This window comes from Pan troglodytes, chromosome 22 (assembly GCF_028858775.2).
Source record: "Pan troglodytes isolate AG18354 chromosome 22, NHGRI_mPanTro3-v2.0_pri, whole genome shotgun sequence".
In the NCBI taxonomy this organism is placed as follows: domain Eukaryota; kingdom Metazoa; phylum Chordata; class Mammalia; order Primates; family Hominidae; genus Pan; species Pan troglodytes.
This window is the reverse complement of record NC_072420.2, coordinates 26424396-26442098: the sequence shown is the minus strand read 5'-3', so window position 1 is coordinate 26442098 and position 17703 is coordinate 26424396. Positions and strand designations below refer to the sequence as shown.

Genomic DNA, 17703 nt, shown 5'->3' with positions numbered 1-17703 from the left:
CTTCTCTAGAAAATCCTTATAGATTTGGGGTCTTCAGGGCTAAAGGAACTATGAGAAATTAAATCATATGAAGAACTCACAGGAAGCTTGATACTAAGTTATTAATGACAAGAACTTTAACATTAAATGAATATTTTAGAAACTATGGCCAATTTTGAAATGTGCTTGAGTTGATATGTCGAATGTAAGATATCTGCAGGTATTCTCTTTACTTGTTTAGAAGGAGCCTGGGGGTGGACAAGAGGACCTTGATGGAACCAGTCTCCACTAAACAAATGCAAGACAAACATTTTAAATTTTTAGGAATTTAATCAACTCTTTTTTTATATTCACTTTTTCTTGCCATCAGTCTATGAATGTGGCATGCATTCATCTGATGAGTATTTTAACATTTTAGGGAATAAAATATTAAAGTCCCTTTCAAAAGAAATGCACTGAAAGGTCCACGCTACATCATTAAAAAAAAAAATGTAGCTCCTATGCAGTGGATTTACTAACAGACTTTGCTGTATAACCCAGGATCTTGCAGTTCTAGCTGATGACAGGGTTGAATTGGTTTTCTTTTCTCTTTTTTTAAAAGGCATTAAAAAAAACTATTAGTGGGAAATAGACTAAATAAATAGCTTTTTAAAAGGGACTATTCAAACATAATTTGCATTTCTTATACTGACTACCCTGGTTAAGGCACAGGATTTAAGAGAGCTGGTGTTTCGACTGGGCACGGTGGCTCACACCTGTAATCCCAGCAATTTGGGAGGCCAAGGCAGGCGGATCACCTGAGGTCAAGAGTTCGAGACCAGCCTGGCCAACAGGGTGAAACCCCGTCTCTACTAAAAAAAAAAAAAAAAAAAAAAAAAAAAAAATTAGCTGGGCATAGTGGCAGACGCCTAGAATCCCAGCTACTCGGGAGGCTGAGGCAGGAGAATCACTTGAGCCCGGGAAGCAGAGATTGCACTGAGCTGAGATGGCGCCACTGCACTCCAGCCTGCGTGACAGAGTGAGACTCCGTCTCAAAAAAAAAAAAAAAAAAAAAGAGCTGATGTTTCAAATATTTCAAGTAAATTCACTTTGTTCTATTTATTTTCTCTTTAAACCTATAGGGTGAAAAGTGGAGCATACAAAAAAGACCAGAGGGCTTCAAGGATAAAAAAAAAAAAATAGAATTTCAGTATATTTATCATGTTACTATCTTTTTTTCTATTTTATGGATTTAAATAGTTTTTTATTAAGAAAATTTTCAAATATATACAAAAATAGAGACAATAAACAATAAACACCATATAGTCATCATCCAGATTAAAGTTATAAAGATTTTATCATGTTTACTACATTTACTTTATTGAAGAATATTAAAGCAAATCATATATATCAAATAATTGTCTTTATTACTTTAGCAAGCACCACTAAAGATTAAAGACATATAACTATAACACCATTTGAACAACCAACAAAAATAATTCCTTGTTATAATTTAATATCTAGCCACATTTCCCTGATGTCTTATTTGAATCTGGATACACACTACATGTCAGCATTACATTTGCTTCTTAGGCCTTTAGATGCATGTGTTTCATCTAGCACCGACCTGCTCTTTCCTCTCTCCCCCTTTGTTTTTACCTTTCATGCCACTGACTTGTTGCAGAAACCTGGTCAGTTATTCTGCAGAAAAACCCACTTTCTGAGTTCATGCACGTGCTACCTTGTGGTGTCATTTAATTTGTGCATCTATCCTTCTGTAATGAAAGTTCGCTTGCTGAGAGGCTTCATTCAAGTGAAGGTCATTTTCTTTTTTTGGAGGGATGGGCAAGAATATTACACAGGGAGTGCTATGTGCTTCCAATTTTTTTTTTTTTTTTTTTTTTTTTTTGAGAGAAAGTCTCACTCTGTTGCCCAGGCTAGAGTGCAGTGGTACAGTCTTGGCTCACTGCAACCTCTGCCTCCCAGGTTGAAGCAATTCTTGTGTCTCAGCCTCCCAAGTAGTTGAGATTACAGGCACAAGCCACCACACCTGGCGAATTTTTGTATTTTTAGTAGAGAGGGGGTTTCACCATGTTGGCCAGGCTGGTCTCAACTCCTGACCTCAAGTAATCCACCCATCTCAGCCTCCCAAAGTGCTGGGATTATAGGCGTGAGCCACAGCACCTGCCCTGGTTGTCCTACTTTCAATGATGCTAAGATCAATCAGTGTTTCAGGTGATAACAGACTGATCCTTCCATTGTAAAGCTCCAATCAACATTTTGTCTAATGATTTTAGCCATTAATAATCATACCCTACGTCAATTACATGCTGCAAATGATGATTAGATTCTATTATTTTTTCATTATCTATTTTCTTTGACATTCATTAGCTTGAATTCTATAAAGAACTTTTCCTTCTAAGTTAAGGCTATGTGGTTATACATACATGCCTAAAAGAAAGCAGAATAAAGATAATTATTTATTTTGATTGCCAAATATCAGGGTAAGGAGTAACTGACCTAGTTAATTCTAATGGTGACCAAAGAGTGATGACTTTTAAACATTTTATTGATTTTCTTTTTTGTATCTTTATAATTAATGCATTTTAAAATAAATTCAACATATTTAAATCAATTGCATTCAGTATATGTTTTCTCTTTTGACTCTCATCTTGCCTCCAGTTTGGCTAAAGAAAGACTTTTTAGGTTAATTCCTTTGTCCTTTGGGCACAATCTCATTAGTCTTTGATAGCTACCTTGCTTTCTAAGTGATATGGTTAGGCTTTGTGTCCCTACCCAAATCTCATCTTGAATTGTAATCCCCATAATCCCCATCATCCCCATGTGTAAAGGGAGAGACGAGATAGAGGTAACAATCATGGTGGCAGTTTCTCTCATGCTGTTCTCATGATAGTGAGTTCTCACAAGATCTGATGGTTTTATAAAGAGCTCTTCCCCCTTCACTTGGCACTGTCCTTCTTGCCACCACTTTGTGAAGAAGGTGCCTTGCTTCCCTTTGCCTTCCACCATGATTTTAAGTTTCCTGAGGCCTCCCCAGCCACACTGAACTGTGAGTCAATTAAACCTCTTTCCTTCATAAATTACCCAGTTTCTGGCAGTTCCTTATAGCAGTGTGAAAACAGACTAATACACGAGGGCAACAAACCATCCCAGGCTCATCTTAAATTGCCTAACCTTAAAACTGGAGTCAGGTGTCCCTCCAAAGTTTGCTAGTCATTGTTAGTGTGGAATGGTATTTAGGGATTATAATCTATATGCTAAGTATGCTCATTTTCAAGGGGTTGTAGAATAGTTTATATTATTATCCTCAAGTCCTAACTCCCTTCTCATTTATTGTTGTATGATTTCTAGGGCCTCCCAGCAGGCAGAACACAATTCTCCATCCCAGTTCCACGTTTGGCCACGTGATGTCCTTTGACCAATGGGCACATATCATGTTAAGTAGAAGCTTTTAGAGCTGTTAAGGACAGAGCTAAGCTTTGTCCTTTGCTTTTCCCTAGGCCACAAGGACAGTCTGTTCCAAACAGGGTCAATTGCTTCAGCTTGAGTCCTGGAAAAAGAAGACTGTAGAGAAAAGACTCAGCAGCTGATCTGGAGCCACCAAAATGGAATACAAGCCAAATATATAATGCATATGGTGGCAAACTACTGAGGTTTTTAAGGTTATCTGTTACTTCTTCAAAGCTGATTGATACAGGCTGTGATGTCTTCTGGGCCTTTTTAGTAGACAGATAGGAAAAGCAGCTTTGAAAAGAGGAAAGCATTATGAGTTCAAACTCAACTCAAATAGAATATTTCCAAATCAGATAGAACATTATAGGACCTGTACTTAATTTTTAAAAACTTTATACATATATCTCTTTTTTCTACACTAAAAATCTTAATTTCTATTTACATTAGTATAATTACTGATTTGTATTTCCTATAATATAACATAGTGTCAAAATAACAAAATCATTATTTTAAAGTACTAAAGTTTAAAACATATTTGTAGCTATTTTTGTCCTTAAGATATATTCTACTGTTTGGTGGAATATTATGTTTTTAGGTTCAGATTGAAATAATTATTTCCTTTATGTGGTTATATCACTAATTTGATATACAGTAGGTTCATTTCCTTATTTCTTTTTTTTTCTTTTAGAGACAGCATCTTTCTCTGTCACCCACGCTAGAGTGCAGTAGCACAATCACAGCTCACCACAGCCTCGATCTCCCAGGACCAAGCAAACCTCCCACCTTAGCCTCGTGAGTAGCTGAGACTACAGGCATGCCACCATGCCCAGCTAATTTTTATTTATTTTTCTTTTTTGTAGAGGCGTGGCCTTCCTATGTGGCCTAGGCTGGTCTTGAACTCCTGGTCTTAAGCAATCTTCCTGCCTGGGCCTCCCAAAGTATGGGGATTACAAGTGTAAACCACCATGCCCAGCTCAGTAAGTTCATTTATTTCCATTTGTTTTCCATTTTTAGGGAAGGCTATTTTAGTGAATTTTATCTTTTGAAATAAAACATTTAAAATTTCAAAATGAAATCTATGTAATAAGCTATATATAGTAAAAGAAGTCTGTTCCATTCCTGTTCTACCTATTGTTAATAGTTTCATTAGTTAACAGTTTAACCTGCCAGTGTCTCTGTCATACACAAAATGTAGCATGTTGCACTAGATTGTTCTGCATCTTACTTTTTTCACTTACTATATTTTGGAGATGACAGTACAGAGAGATCACCATCATTCCTTTATATCGCTACAGTGCCTACCATTGTGTTATTCATTTAGCCAATCCCCTATAAATGGGTATTTGTTTTCAATCATTTTTAGAATAGTTGTGAAATAAATAACACAATGCATAAAAAAGAAATAACACCATGCATAAAGCATGTCCTGTTTTTGCAACTACAGCTTTAAAATAGGTTCCCAGTAACGGGGTTGATGGGTCAAAGGGCAAATATAGAATTTTTCTACATATTGCTGAATATGATGGGTCAAAGGCTAGATGTAGAATTTTTCTACATATTGCTGCTCCATAGCAGTTGTATCATCTCACAGCTCCATCAGCAGTATGTAGAATGCCTATTTCCATACAACTTCAATAACAGAGTATGTGGATGAGTTTATGTGATTTTGCTAAGGGAAGAAGTGCTATCTTTGGGACAATCTAATTTGCATTTTAAGTTATACTGAGAAAAGCTTCATATTTGAAGAACCATTTAAATTTTTCTTCTGGGAACTCTGGGTTTTTTGTGTGCCATTTATAAAATTTTGATATTTGTATTTTAATTTTTAGGGGTTCCTTTTATATCAGTGATAATACTCTGTCAGAGATGTAACTTACAAATATCCTTTCCCAATTAGTCATTTATCTTTGGATTTGTTTAGGGTGTTTTATTTTTTCCATGCAGACACTCATTTGATTTATAGTCCAGTTTACAGAAGAACAGATCCATACTTTGTTTTTTTTTTTTTTTTGGCGGGGGGAGGTATGGTTTTATTTATTTATTTACCTATTTACATTTAGATCTCTGATCCATTTGAAATTAATTCTCATGGAGAATATCAGGTTCTGATCCATTTTTCCCTCAAATGGTTCCCAGTTGTAACAATATTGATTAAGCATTCTCCATGGTTTCAAATGCTACCATTTTACACACACATACACACATACACGTGATTTCTAAATGAAGTTGGCATAATTTCCGGACTTTATATACTCTTCCATTGGCTTGTCTGTCTATTCATGTACCAATCTCACATTATTTTACTTATAGAGGCTTTATAGAACACTATAATATAGGGCTATAACCACTTCATTTCTGCCCCGTTAGTGTATTATTAATTCTCCATTGTCTCATTCATTTGATATTTATTCTATGTATTATATGTTTTATGATTAATATGTTGATACAGAAATACATATTACAATTTATTAAAAAACACATCAGGACATATCCTCTTTTAAGAAATGAAGTAGGATATGTAATATAAAAAAGTTTGAAGATCACTGATTCAGTGTTTTTTGAACATGCCAGCATCTTTAGATAGCTGTCCTGGGCGGCAGTAGCACAATGGAGCTGAGATTCTTACATGTATCTGATTTTGGCATTTGCCTAATGCTGAATGAGATTCTTGGCAGAGACAATGACTCACCTGGATCCAGGGGTAATTTTTTAAGTGCTAATGAGCAAGTGTCAAGATCCCACAAAATCATTAAAAGTAACGGCTAAAACTGCAGTTACTTTTGCACCAACCTATATAAATACTGGACAAGAACACCTAGGAAAATCATCTTTGATTTGGAAATGAAGATCACTTTATCAGGCTCTACAATGGTTTAAATGTGCTCCTCAGAATTCATGTATAGGAAATTGAGTTCCCAGTATAATGGTGTTGAGAGGTGGTAGGACCTTTAAGAGGTGTTTGGGTCATGAAGACTCCGCCACCCTCACGAAGATATTAGTCCCATTCTCATAGGACTGGGTTAATTCTCACAGAAGTGAATGAGTTCTTGTTCTCATGGGACTAGATTAGTAACTGCAAGAGCAGGTTGTTAAAAAATGAGGCCATCACTTGTGTTTTGTCTCTTTTGCACATACTTGCTTGCTGCTCCTGCAGGTGTTTCCACATGTGATGCCATTCACTATGCTTTAATGTAACATGAGGGCCTTGCCAGAGGTAGCTGCCCAATGTTGAACTTCCCAGGCTCCAGAACTGTGAGCCAAGTAAACCTCTTTTGTTTATAAATTACCCAGTCTCAGGTGTTCTGTTACAGCAACAGAAATAGACTAAAACAGTCTCTATTTTCTCATCTCTCTTAATAAACTTTTGCTCATTATGGGATATAGATTGCTATTATATCAATTGAGTAACAAAGAGATTAGGCCATGAGGGGAAAGTCTGGAGATCCCCTGCTCCAGAGAGTAGAACTTTTACAACTAACATGCTGATACGGTTTGGTTGTGTCGCCACCCAAATCTCATCTTGAATTGTAGTTCCCATAATCCCCACATGTTGTGGGAGAGACACGGTAGGAGGTAATTGAATCATGGAAGTGGTTACCTCCATGCTTTCTTTTCTCATGATAGTGAATGAGCTCTTATGAGATCTGATGATTTTATAAAGGGCTTTCCCCCCTTTTGCTCGGCACTTCTGCTTCTGGCCATCAAGTAAAGAAGAATGTGTTTGCTTCCCCTTCTGCCATGATTGTAAGTTTCCTGAGGCCTCCCCCGCCATGCGGAACTGTGAGTCAATTAAACCTCTTTCCTTTGTAAATTACCCAGTCTTGGGCAGTCCTTTACAGCAGCGTGAGAACACACTAATACGTGCTTTGTTCTAGTCTAGATTAAGCAACTTTTGAGGGGTGCATTGTTTGACTCATCTGAGTTTTTAATCAATGCTTACTAATTCAAGAGGAACTTATGTGCTTTTAGGATATAAGGAGGCATCAGGAAACCTGGAAAATTTCTTAAAATCGTATAAGGCAAACCAGTCTCTATATTTCCTTATATCTTAGGGAGGCCACTGTTAAAAAGAGGAGGAGGGAGTTTTAGGAGCAGAAATATTATGCATTCATTTGAGATTATTAATTTTACATATGTCTTGAGGTTTTTATTACTAAAAAGTTATATAATTTTATGAAGCTACAAAACAAATAAACATTAAATTCCAGCTTATGTAATTCTACTTAATCAAGTATTAAATGTGCCAGGCAGTACTCTAGGTACCAACCACCTAAAGATGTGTTGTCTCTGCCTCCAACAAGCTCACAATACGGAGAGAAATACATGGAAAAATTATAACAGTACAGCTCAGTAAGTGCCATAAGAGAATAAAGAATATGCCAAAAGCACCAGAGTATAATATACAGTAGACATCAGCTTTGAGGAATTGATGAGTTGGAAAGAATTAAGAGAAGGCACAAGGAATTTTGGAGTTAGACCTTCAGGGAGAAATTGCATTTGGCCACATGAGGAACAATAGCAACAACAACAGAGATGAATGGAGGTTGGGAAGAAGTACTGTATCTAGATAAAATGGCATAGATGTTCACTCGTTTACACACACACACACACGGCACAAAAGAACCTGACTTGTTCTGGATCCAAAAGCACTATATGGACAGTACAATAATCTCATGTCTCTAATATGCTTAGGCACAATTTTAATGTTTTATGACATAGATGGCTGCATGTTTCAGTTATTGGACAAATGCATACTTGAGTTATTGTTTATTCCATTGTGTCAGTTCTGCTTCTGATCAAAATCCATTCCTATTTGAAAATGCATCTAGTGAATTTTTTTTTTTGAGACAGAATCTTGCTGTGTTGCCCAGGCTGGAGTGCAATGGCACAATCTCGGCTCATTGCAACCTCCGCCTCCCATGTTCAAGTGATTCTCATGCCTCAGCCTCCTGAGTAGCTGGGACTACAGGTGCACGCCACCATGCCCAGCTACTTTTTGTACTTTTAGTAGATACAGGGTTTCACCATGTTGGCTAGGCTGGTTTCAAACTCCTGACCTCAGGTGATCCACCCGCCTCGGCCTCCCAAAGTGCTGGGATTACAGGCGTGAGTCACGGCGCCCAGCCCTCTAGTGCATTTTTAAAAAAACATAAACACCATTCTCTCTTTTCAAATTTAGCACTTGCCCAGAAGTTTGACATGTTCCCTTTTTATTTGTGGTCATTATTTCCTCTTTGGTCTCCTTTAAAAATAGCACCCCTTTGCACTTGTCCGTGAATCTTAGCTGGTGCTAGTGTCTCTGTCCTCTCTGGGTGAACACACGTTCTCCTTTGGACTTTTTAACTGGATCTTGCTTGGAATTTTTCCCTTTCCATATTTGGTTACTGGTTTGGAAGTTTATTTCCCTTTTGTTTTACTAATCACTTTGTTCCATTATTTTTGGTGGTTCTAGTTAGAAAATAGCTCCTACTGCATTTTGGTGCAACAATTTTAAAGGCCTCTATAAGATGTTATCTTCTGTCCTGCTTGTAGACTGAGCTTTAGGTTGTAGCTTAATTACTAACATAAATAACTTTTTGGAGCAAGGTGCACAACACTATATATAATATGATTTGATTTTCTGGAAGGTATATAGCAGTAAGCATAATAAATTGTGATCTTTATTTCTAAAGAAATTATAAGAGTATGCTTATATATACTGGAACTATTTCTTTTCTAATTTCCTGAAACCATTTGCAGGAAACTTAAGGATGGTCTATCTGAGAAGCATAGGAGTCAGGAAGGCTGGAAAGGAGACTTATTTCTTGTTTTGTAAACTTGCTGCTCTGTTTGAATTTACCCTAAGCATATATTATTTTTAGTTAGACATATAAGAAAATGTGTTTAACAATTCATTCATTTTTATCTTTGGTTTTGTCCATAGTATGTATTTAGCAAGTTTCACAATGTGAAGAAAGCGAAGAGTAAAAACAGCAGGTGACTGCATTGACAAAATGAAAGCAAGCAAATTGGACAAACCTAGCATAAAGAAGACAGACCAGGTTATGCATTTTTACTCCTTACAAATATAAAGACAAGCCCGTCCTAAATTATCCCAGTAGAAAATTTCGACAACTACAACAAAACAGAAAACCCAACAAAACAAATAAAAATTTGACGCTGATGACATGCGATAAAGAAAAGCAGAGCTCTCCAGTAAAAACCAAAATTCCTGTCTGTTAAGTTTACAAGGATTCTTCCTTAGGACTTTCTGAGCCAAGACAATGGACAGCTAAGAGGGCAGCTCTTGAAATACTTTCACAGGATTTGCTTCTCTGCTTATAAAATGTAGGAACAATTCAAACTGGAGAGCATTTCCTACCCATTCACTGGCCTGAAGATTCATAGAGTAGGGTTTTGTGTTGCTGTCAGCAGGCATTTATCTGAGCACACATCCATCCATCCTCTCTCTCTCCTTCTCTCTCTCTCTCTTTCCCCCCACACCCCATGCATGCATACACTCACACACTTTGGAACTTAGAAGGCCACTCTTCTGAACATCAAATCAAGTAAAATGACCATTCTAAGGGTGACAACTCAGGGAAACTCTGGAAACACTGGAAACAAATACTGAAAATAAACTTATGTGTGGGAGAGAGAATAACATTGAAAGAAGGTATACATAGTAACCAAAAGAGCTACTGTTTCATGTTTATAGGTTGGGAACTGAACAGAAAGTTGAAAACACAGCATACATGATTAAAAAAATTTTTCCTTAAAAACCAAAGAGCCATTTTTCTTCAATTCCTGATCAGATTAATTAACTACATTTCAAATGCAGTCATGCACTGCATAATGACATTTTGGTCAACAATGAACCATATCAGTGGTCCCACAGATTATAATGGAGCTGAAAAATTCTTATCATCTAGTGATGCTATAACGCCTGTACTGCTGTTACACAAGAACTTTATTGTTTTATAAATTTAGTGTAGCCTAAGTGTACAGTGTTGATAAAGTCTACAGTAGTATACAGTAATGTCCCAGGCCTTCACATTCACTCACCACTCACTCACTGACTCACTCAGAGCAACTTCCAGTCCTGCAAGCTCCACTCATGATATGTTTCTACACAGGTGTACCATTTATCTTTTGTGCTGTTTTTACTGTACCTTTTCCATGTTTAGATATGTTTAGGTACACAAATACTTACAACTGTTTACCGTTGCCTACAGTATCCAGTACAGTAACATGCTGTGTAGGTTTGTAGCCTAGGAGCAATAGGCTACACCATATAGCCTTGGTGTGCAGCAGGCTCTACCATCTAGGTTTCTGTAAGTACACTCTATGATCACACAATAACAAAATCACCTAACGACACATTTCTCAGAACACATCGCATCATTAGGTGACAACTGTAAAAAGCAATTGTCAGTGGTTATATGTGTATGTGTAATTATGTGAGTATATTTGTCAATAAACTATATAAAATAAGTACTTACACAAGCAATTGCCTGGACTACTCCAATAACTTCTAACTGGTCTCCCCAGTTTGACTCCCCCCACCCCAATCCTTCCATTCACCATACTCCATCCGATGCATTCTCTTTAAAATGCAAATCAAACTGATATTCAATGTCAAAAGGCTTCAATGGCTTCTTCAGTTTACTAAGTGTGTTATACATGTAATTCTCCCTAAACCTCTATGAGGTAAGCACTCTTATTGGGATTATCACCAACACTGATGAGTAAACTGACATATACACAGGTGTTAACCTGTATAAGATCACACAGCTGATAAGAGCACAGAGTGCTGCATTGGAGTGCATGTTCTTTACCACCATACTATACTATTTGAAATACAACTAATAAAAAATATAGCTTTAGGCCAGGCGCGGTGGCTCACGCCTGTAATCCCAGCACTTTGGGAGGCCAAGGCAGGCAGATCATCTGAGGTCAGGAGATCAAGACCAGCCTGGCCAACATGACGAAACCCAGTCTCTACTAAAAATACAAAAGTTAGGTGGGCATGGTGGTGGGAGCCTATAATCCCAGCTACTTAGGAGGCTGAGGCAGGAGAATTGCTTGAAACCAGGAGGTGGAGGTTGTGGTGAGCCGAGATTGCACCACTGCATTCCAGCTTGGGTGACAGAGCAAGATTCCATCTCAAATAAAACAAACAAACAAACAAACAAACAAAACCAAAAAACCAACCAGCTTTATATCACTATGAGTTATACTTTAAAGGTAAAAGTTATGGTGGCTTCATGGAATCTAGAATATTCTTGGCTACAGCACTGAAAACACTGTCGCTGTGCACAACCTCATTTTGGCTGCTGTGAGAAACAGAATAATAGCCCCAGAAAGATGTCCACATCCTACTCCCCAGAACCTACAAATATCTTACTTTACATGGTAAATAGGAATTGCAGTTGTAGATGGATGAAAGTTGCTAACCAGCTGACTTTGAAATGGATAAATTATCCAGAGTTACTCAGGTAAGCCCAAGGTAATGACAAGGGTCCTGATGAGTGGAAGAAGGAAGCAGAAGAGAGAGAACTAGAGAGGTGGCAGCCTGGTGTCGCAGGGCCGTGAGTGGGGACAGGTGGCAGCCTGGCGGGACAGGGCCGTGAGTGGGGCGCCTCCAGAAGCTGGAAAAGCCATGGAAACAGATTCTGCCCTAGAACCTCCAGAAGGAATGCTTCATGCTGATACCTTCATTTTAGCCCAGTGAGACCTGTTTCAGACTTCTGACCTCTAGAAGTTTAAGACAATCAATTTGTATTGTTTTGTTTTTGGTCATGTGTTTCACAGAAATAGAAAAGTAATACAGTTGGGTTATTTTTTCTGAGTTCTAGCCTTGTTAACAGTAACACCATCCAAGAAAACAATCCCTGGTTTTAAGTTTTATTTTGCTGCTTTTGCCAAAGGAAGCACCTGACCCAGGTTCTGATTCCCCTTTTCCATCTTCACCATCATCTTCCTCAAAACATCAATCTAGCAAGAGGGGTATACTGGAGTATTGACTCAGCAGTGTTACTACTATATTGCTATGGGATGAAAAAATATTATTTTAAGAATGGCCTTTATAGCTTCCTGGTGGTCTGACTTCAATAAAGCTAGCAGCTCTTACCTCTATATTCCAATACATCTTCTCTATGAAGAAGGCCCACAGGAGGAAACCAATGCAATGGAAACCATGGGTGGTGAACATCCGTAAGCTCCTGTGGGCTCCTCTCATTAAACTGCTCATGTGGGAGGATAAATGAGTGTTTTCAGTCATAGGGAACTCACTGTGCTCAGGCTGAAGTTTTTGTTTTTGACTTCATTCTTTCTAATATAATTTCTTTCATAGTCTTGAAATGGTTGTTAAATCCACCTACAAGCCCATTTTAACGTTTCTGTTCATCAGATAATTGAGACTATGCCAGCATGGAACCACTTCTCTCCAGCAAATTGATTATGACAGTTGCTTCTTAACAATAGATACAGAGGGCAGAATTTTCCTAGTACCAGTTCCCTGGAGTGCTGTTTTGGGTCAGTTCTGGCAAAAAGGCAGAACCTTGTGATTTTACAAAAGATTCAGACCTCTCTCCCCTACCACAATCTTTATCAGTTGATGAGAGATTAGACTCAGGCTAAGCGCCTGGATCAGGTTCCAGTCCAGATCTGAGGACCAGCTGCTACTGGCTAGGTGGAATCAGGAACTGATTCATGATCAGCTCCTTGGCTCTGAGAGACCCCAAAAGGCATGACAACACCCCACCAAACACGGAATACTCATTCCTATTATTTTTTGACATATCAGCTTAAATGATGCCTCAGAGAAATCTAACACTCCACCTACTTAACATGAAGTTAGAGCTTCATGATTTATATTGCAATCAGTTCAATCTATACACTTCTGTTACCTACCCTACCTCATCCCCATTCCATCTGCTGTGGTTTATGTCCTCCCACATTCATATGTTGAAATCTAATCACCAATGTGATGGTATTAGGAGTTGAAGGCTTTGGACCGTGATCTGGTCATGACAACAGTGCGCTTACAAAGATACCTCAGAGCTGCCTTGCCTCTTCCACCATGGGAGGTCACCCTGAGAAGGCTCCATCTATGAACCAGAAAGTGGGCCCTTGCCTGACACTGAATTTGCTGGTATCTTGATTGTGAACTTCTCAGCCTCCAGAGCTGTGAGAAATAAACGTTGTTTTTAAGCTACTCAGTTTATGGTATTTTGTTACAGCAGCCTGAATGGACTAAGGCACCATAGAATCAACAGGCATATATTTATACCTACTATTAACCAGGAACTTTGCTCAGCACTGGTCATATAGTGGTGAACAAACATCAAGAAATTCCTTTCCTAATGGAGTGGGAAAGAAAAATGTAATTCAACTAAACACACACAAAAATATCCATATATCAACAGGGATACTGACATCATCGTTTAAATAACAAGAACAACAACAAAAAAGCAATCCTCCAGACTACTAAGAAAGATATAAAGGATGTTGATAAACAGCAGGAAAAAAAGGAAAGAAGGGAGTAAGCATGATATTGTAAATGATAGGAGTGGCCAAAAGAATGGCACAGTTACATCTGGGAAGAATATTAAAAAGATGAATATGTAATAACAGCGTAAGAAATCCACTAAGTCTTTAATAAATAAAATAGTATTGGATTATAACCCAAAGTATAAAACAAATATTTATGAGCCCATACTGATAGAAAAATAAATGATTAAATAAATAAATGAAGGGAAGGGAGAGACACATCTCCCATGCAGAAGAGCTCCAAATAATTTATGAAGATACTCCGCCTTCAAGGAGTTGGAGCATAACTCTCCTTCCTGAAGAAGTGTGGGTTGCATGTAGTGACTTCCTTCCAAAAAAATCTAGTATGGAAATGAAGAAAAAAGGGTAGGTAATCTGTAGAGAAAACTGGTATGCACTACATTAGGAGTATGATTACAGGTGATCTAGGTTCACATCAACAGCAATAAGTCATGTATACAGTATGTTCCCTGGAGATAATGTGATGAAAATGTCACTTTACCTAGGCCCCTTACCACTTTCTGATCTTCCTCCAGAAAACCTATAACCCCAGTCTAGTTATGAGAAAAATATCAGAGAAACAGCAATTCGCAGTCATTCTACCAGATACTTGACCAGAACTCCTCAAACCCATTATAGTAAGAGAAAGCAAGGGAAGCCTAAGAAACTGTTACAACCAAGAAGAACCTAAGGAATCAGGACAACTAAATGTAATATGGTAGCCTGGATGGCATCCTGGAATAGAAAAGGCGTTAGGTAAGAATGAAGGAAATTTGAATAAAGTGTACCATACTAATGTAAGATATTAACAATATGGGAAACTGGGTGTGGAGTATATAAGAACTCTCTATACTAGCTTTGGAATTTTTATTTAAATCCAAACTGTTCTAAAATTGTTTTAAACATAAAAAAAAACACCCACATACAAAGAAAACACTCTTGCAATGCCAGATCTTTTAGTATCCCAGGAACAATATAGAAAAGTCCCCACAACACTTCCAAATACATCCCCTATAGGAATCAAGTTTAGCAGAGACAATGTGTTATATTTACCTAAAGCTTGAAGAGGTCACTCAGCCCCATTCATTTATGCTTTTGTTTGCCTCTTGGTTGTTTCTCCACTACAATTTCAGACTTGGGGTGTATTGTTTCTATGTTGGTGATTCAATAGGAATAGCACAGCAGAACGATTTTCTGTTTTTAATTAGTGACAATTCTACACTAAAAGGCACACTCTTTTCTATTTGAAATTTAGAATTTCAGCAGAATACATAACTTTCTCAGTTGTTCTGTTACAATTTCTCCAGCCTACCTCTCTGTTGCCTTTTAGCATGAGTGCATTTTTTTTCTTCTGTGTGTTCCATATGATACCAATTGATATTTCAGAATTGCACAAGGGTTTCATTGTGAAACTTTGGCTTTCCGGTTTGACTTTATATAATATTGGTCAGTACATGTCCCTTCCCTGAGACAATGTGCACCTTCCTCCTCCACAAAGGGACGTGGCTCACATCACTTGAGCTGTGCGATGATCACTTGGGCAGCGAGGGCGTGAGAAAATATCATTGTATTGTGGTATTAGACACTCGTCCCGCAGGTTAAGTATTATAAGTGTTACTTTACCAGAACGTGAATAGCAACAATAACTCATTTTACAAAAGAAAGAAAGAGAGACAGAAAGAGAGAGAGAGAGAGAGAGAGAGAGAAAGAAGAAAGAGTAAGGAAGGGAGGAAGGAAGGAAGGGAAAAAAGCAAAACAAAAAAGGTGAGAGAAAAAAGAAAAAGCAAAAGTAGAACTGCATTGCTTAGTCTATTGTAATTTCCTCCATTTTCCTAAAAAGTTAACGCGAAGAAAACAAAATAACGGCAACGTTCCCAGGATTTCAAATCTCATGAGTCCAGAATCCGTGAAAATCCTGTTTAAAATCATCGGGTGAAATTGGCTTTGGGACGTCTCCCCAGCTACTGGATCATGTGGCTTCTGAATCTTTCTAACAATCGTCCCGTTGGATGTCCCCTGAGGACACAGCAGCTGGCTAGAGTCCCCAGACCAGACTTCTCTAAGTGAATGTAGATGTGCAGGTGGAGAGGATAAAAGTAATTCTGGCTCAGCAGCCACGAATTCCCTCCACCTCCGCCCCACAAGTGCGCTGCATATCGCCGGCTCAGCTGGGACGCTACAGAGCCCAGACCACGCGGACGCTGCCCCCTCCCCGGGGACTCAAAGTGTGGCTGGCGCCCGCCTCCCAGTGATGCCATCTTTCTTGGGGTCTTAGCATCTTACCAGTGGGTAGTGAGTTTTGCATTCGAATCACGTCCCTCTGTCTGAAAACTTACCCCAACTTTGCAAACAGATGAGAACCTGCTAGTGGGAACCCTTAATTTTCTGTATCTAGAACTGACAAAATCAGACGCAATTCACAAGAAACCCACGACCTCGCGCTCCCTTGCTCCCAGCGTCCGCCCGCGGGCACCCTGGGTTTCCCGCTCGCCTGGGCGCAAGGTCAGACGCCCCGCGGCGACCTCGGCCCAGAGCCGCCCAGACACTGTCAGCCAGCGCCCCGTGGGGGGCTGGAGGGTGGGGGCAGGCTGGTCCAGGCAGGAAGGGTAGAGGAACCCGAGCAACTTACAGCCCAGGGCGACCACCAGGTAGCGCAGCAGCAGCAGGAGGAGGCGGTGGCGGCTCCTCCTCGCCATCTTCCCGGGGCGGCAGCCGGCTGCTCTGAGGAGGTCGAGGGTCCCGGCGGCAGGAGCGCAGGAGGCCGGGGGCCCTTGAACTTCTGGGGCGGGAAAGGAGCAGAGAGTCGCGAGGGGAGGAAGAGGAGGGAAGGCTCTAGATGGGATGTCAGTTTCCCCCTCCCCGGGGCGCCTTCTCAGCTGGCTGCCAAGAGGCGGGTCCTCCAGCCCAGGGATGGGGGTCTGTTCTTTTTTGGGTGTGTGGGGGTGGGGGCTAGAAGGCGTGAAAACCAGGCGAGGCGTCCGCCGGGTCCTAGCGAGGGGGCAGCAGGAGGAGAGCAGCGCCCGGGAAAGCCCCGGCGGGTCGTCCCTCCGCCCCCACGCCTCTGGGATTGATCGGCTTTGTGTCTGGTCCGCGCGGGGCTGCCAGCTGTCCCCAGGGCGAGGAGCTGGGGGCGGGAGGCGCGGGCAGGCTGGGGGTGGGGGGATTGGGTGTCTCGGGGACGGGGATGTATGCGGGTAGGGAAACGCCTCCTGTTTTGCCCCAACTCCTTTCTTCCCCTCGTTGGCTCAAAACTTCTTTCTGGCTTTTCAGCCTAGGGGTGGAGATATTTGGAAAATTTCTGCCCAACGGGCGAAGCTGAGGGGGTGGCGCTCTGAGGAGATGGGGTTCGCGGGCTCCGCCTCGAACTCGAGAAAAAAAAAAGCAATCAAGACTCGTGCTGGAAGTCAGGTCTCAGATTTTAGTACAGCCTTGGTCCCTTCTCAGTTTAAGCTTTTTGCTCCTTGGAGATTTGAGGTGCATTTGTCTCGCGTTCTTGTTCTTTGCTTTTTTTTCAGTGTCAGAGTTGGAAGTTCATCTAATGGTGAGAAATATTTATCATGTTTCTTTCAAGTTACATAACTGCTGCTTGTGGAGTTTTCCACGTGTTAAAACTCTACAGCTGCCCTTTGTCAGGTTTATTTTTGGTCTACTCTGCTTTTAAAAGGGAAACCCATTATGAATGCTCTGTTGCGTGCTTTAAAATTGCACCACACTTATATTGGACGCACGTACACTGGC

At 39.9% G+C, this 17703-nt stretch overlaps 1 protein-coding gene across 1 annotated transcript in view; it reads right to left on the bottom strand.

Annotated features, from left to right (window-relative positions):
• Window positions 1-17225, bottom strand: part of JAM2 (junctional adhesion molecule 2) — a 75745-nt gene extending 58520 nt beyond the window's left edge. The window contains exon 1 of the mRNA XM_001157948.8: window positions 16595-17225. Coding sequence (XP_001157948.1) covers window positions 16595-16661 — 67 coding nt within the window. The 5' untranslated portion in view covers window positions 16662-17225. The remainder of the gene's footprint in view (window positions 1-16594) is intronic.
• Window positions 17226-17703: the final 478 nt, after the last annotated feature.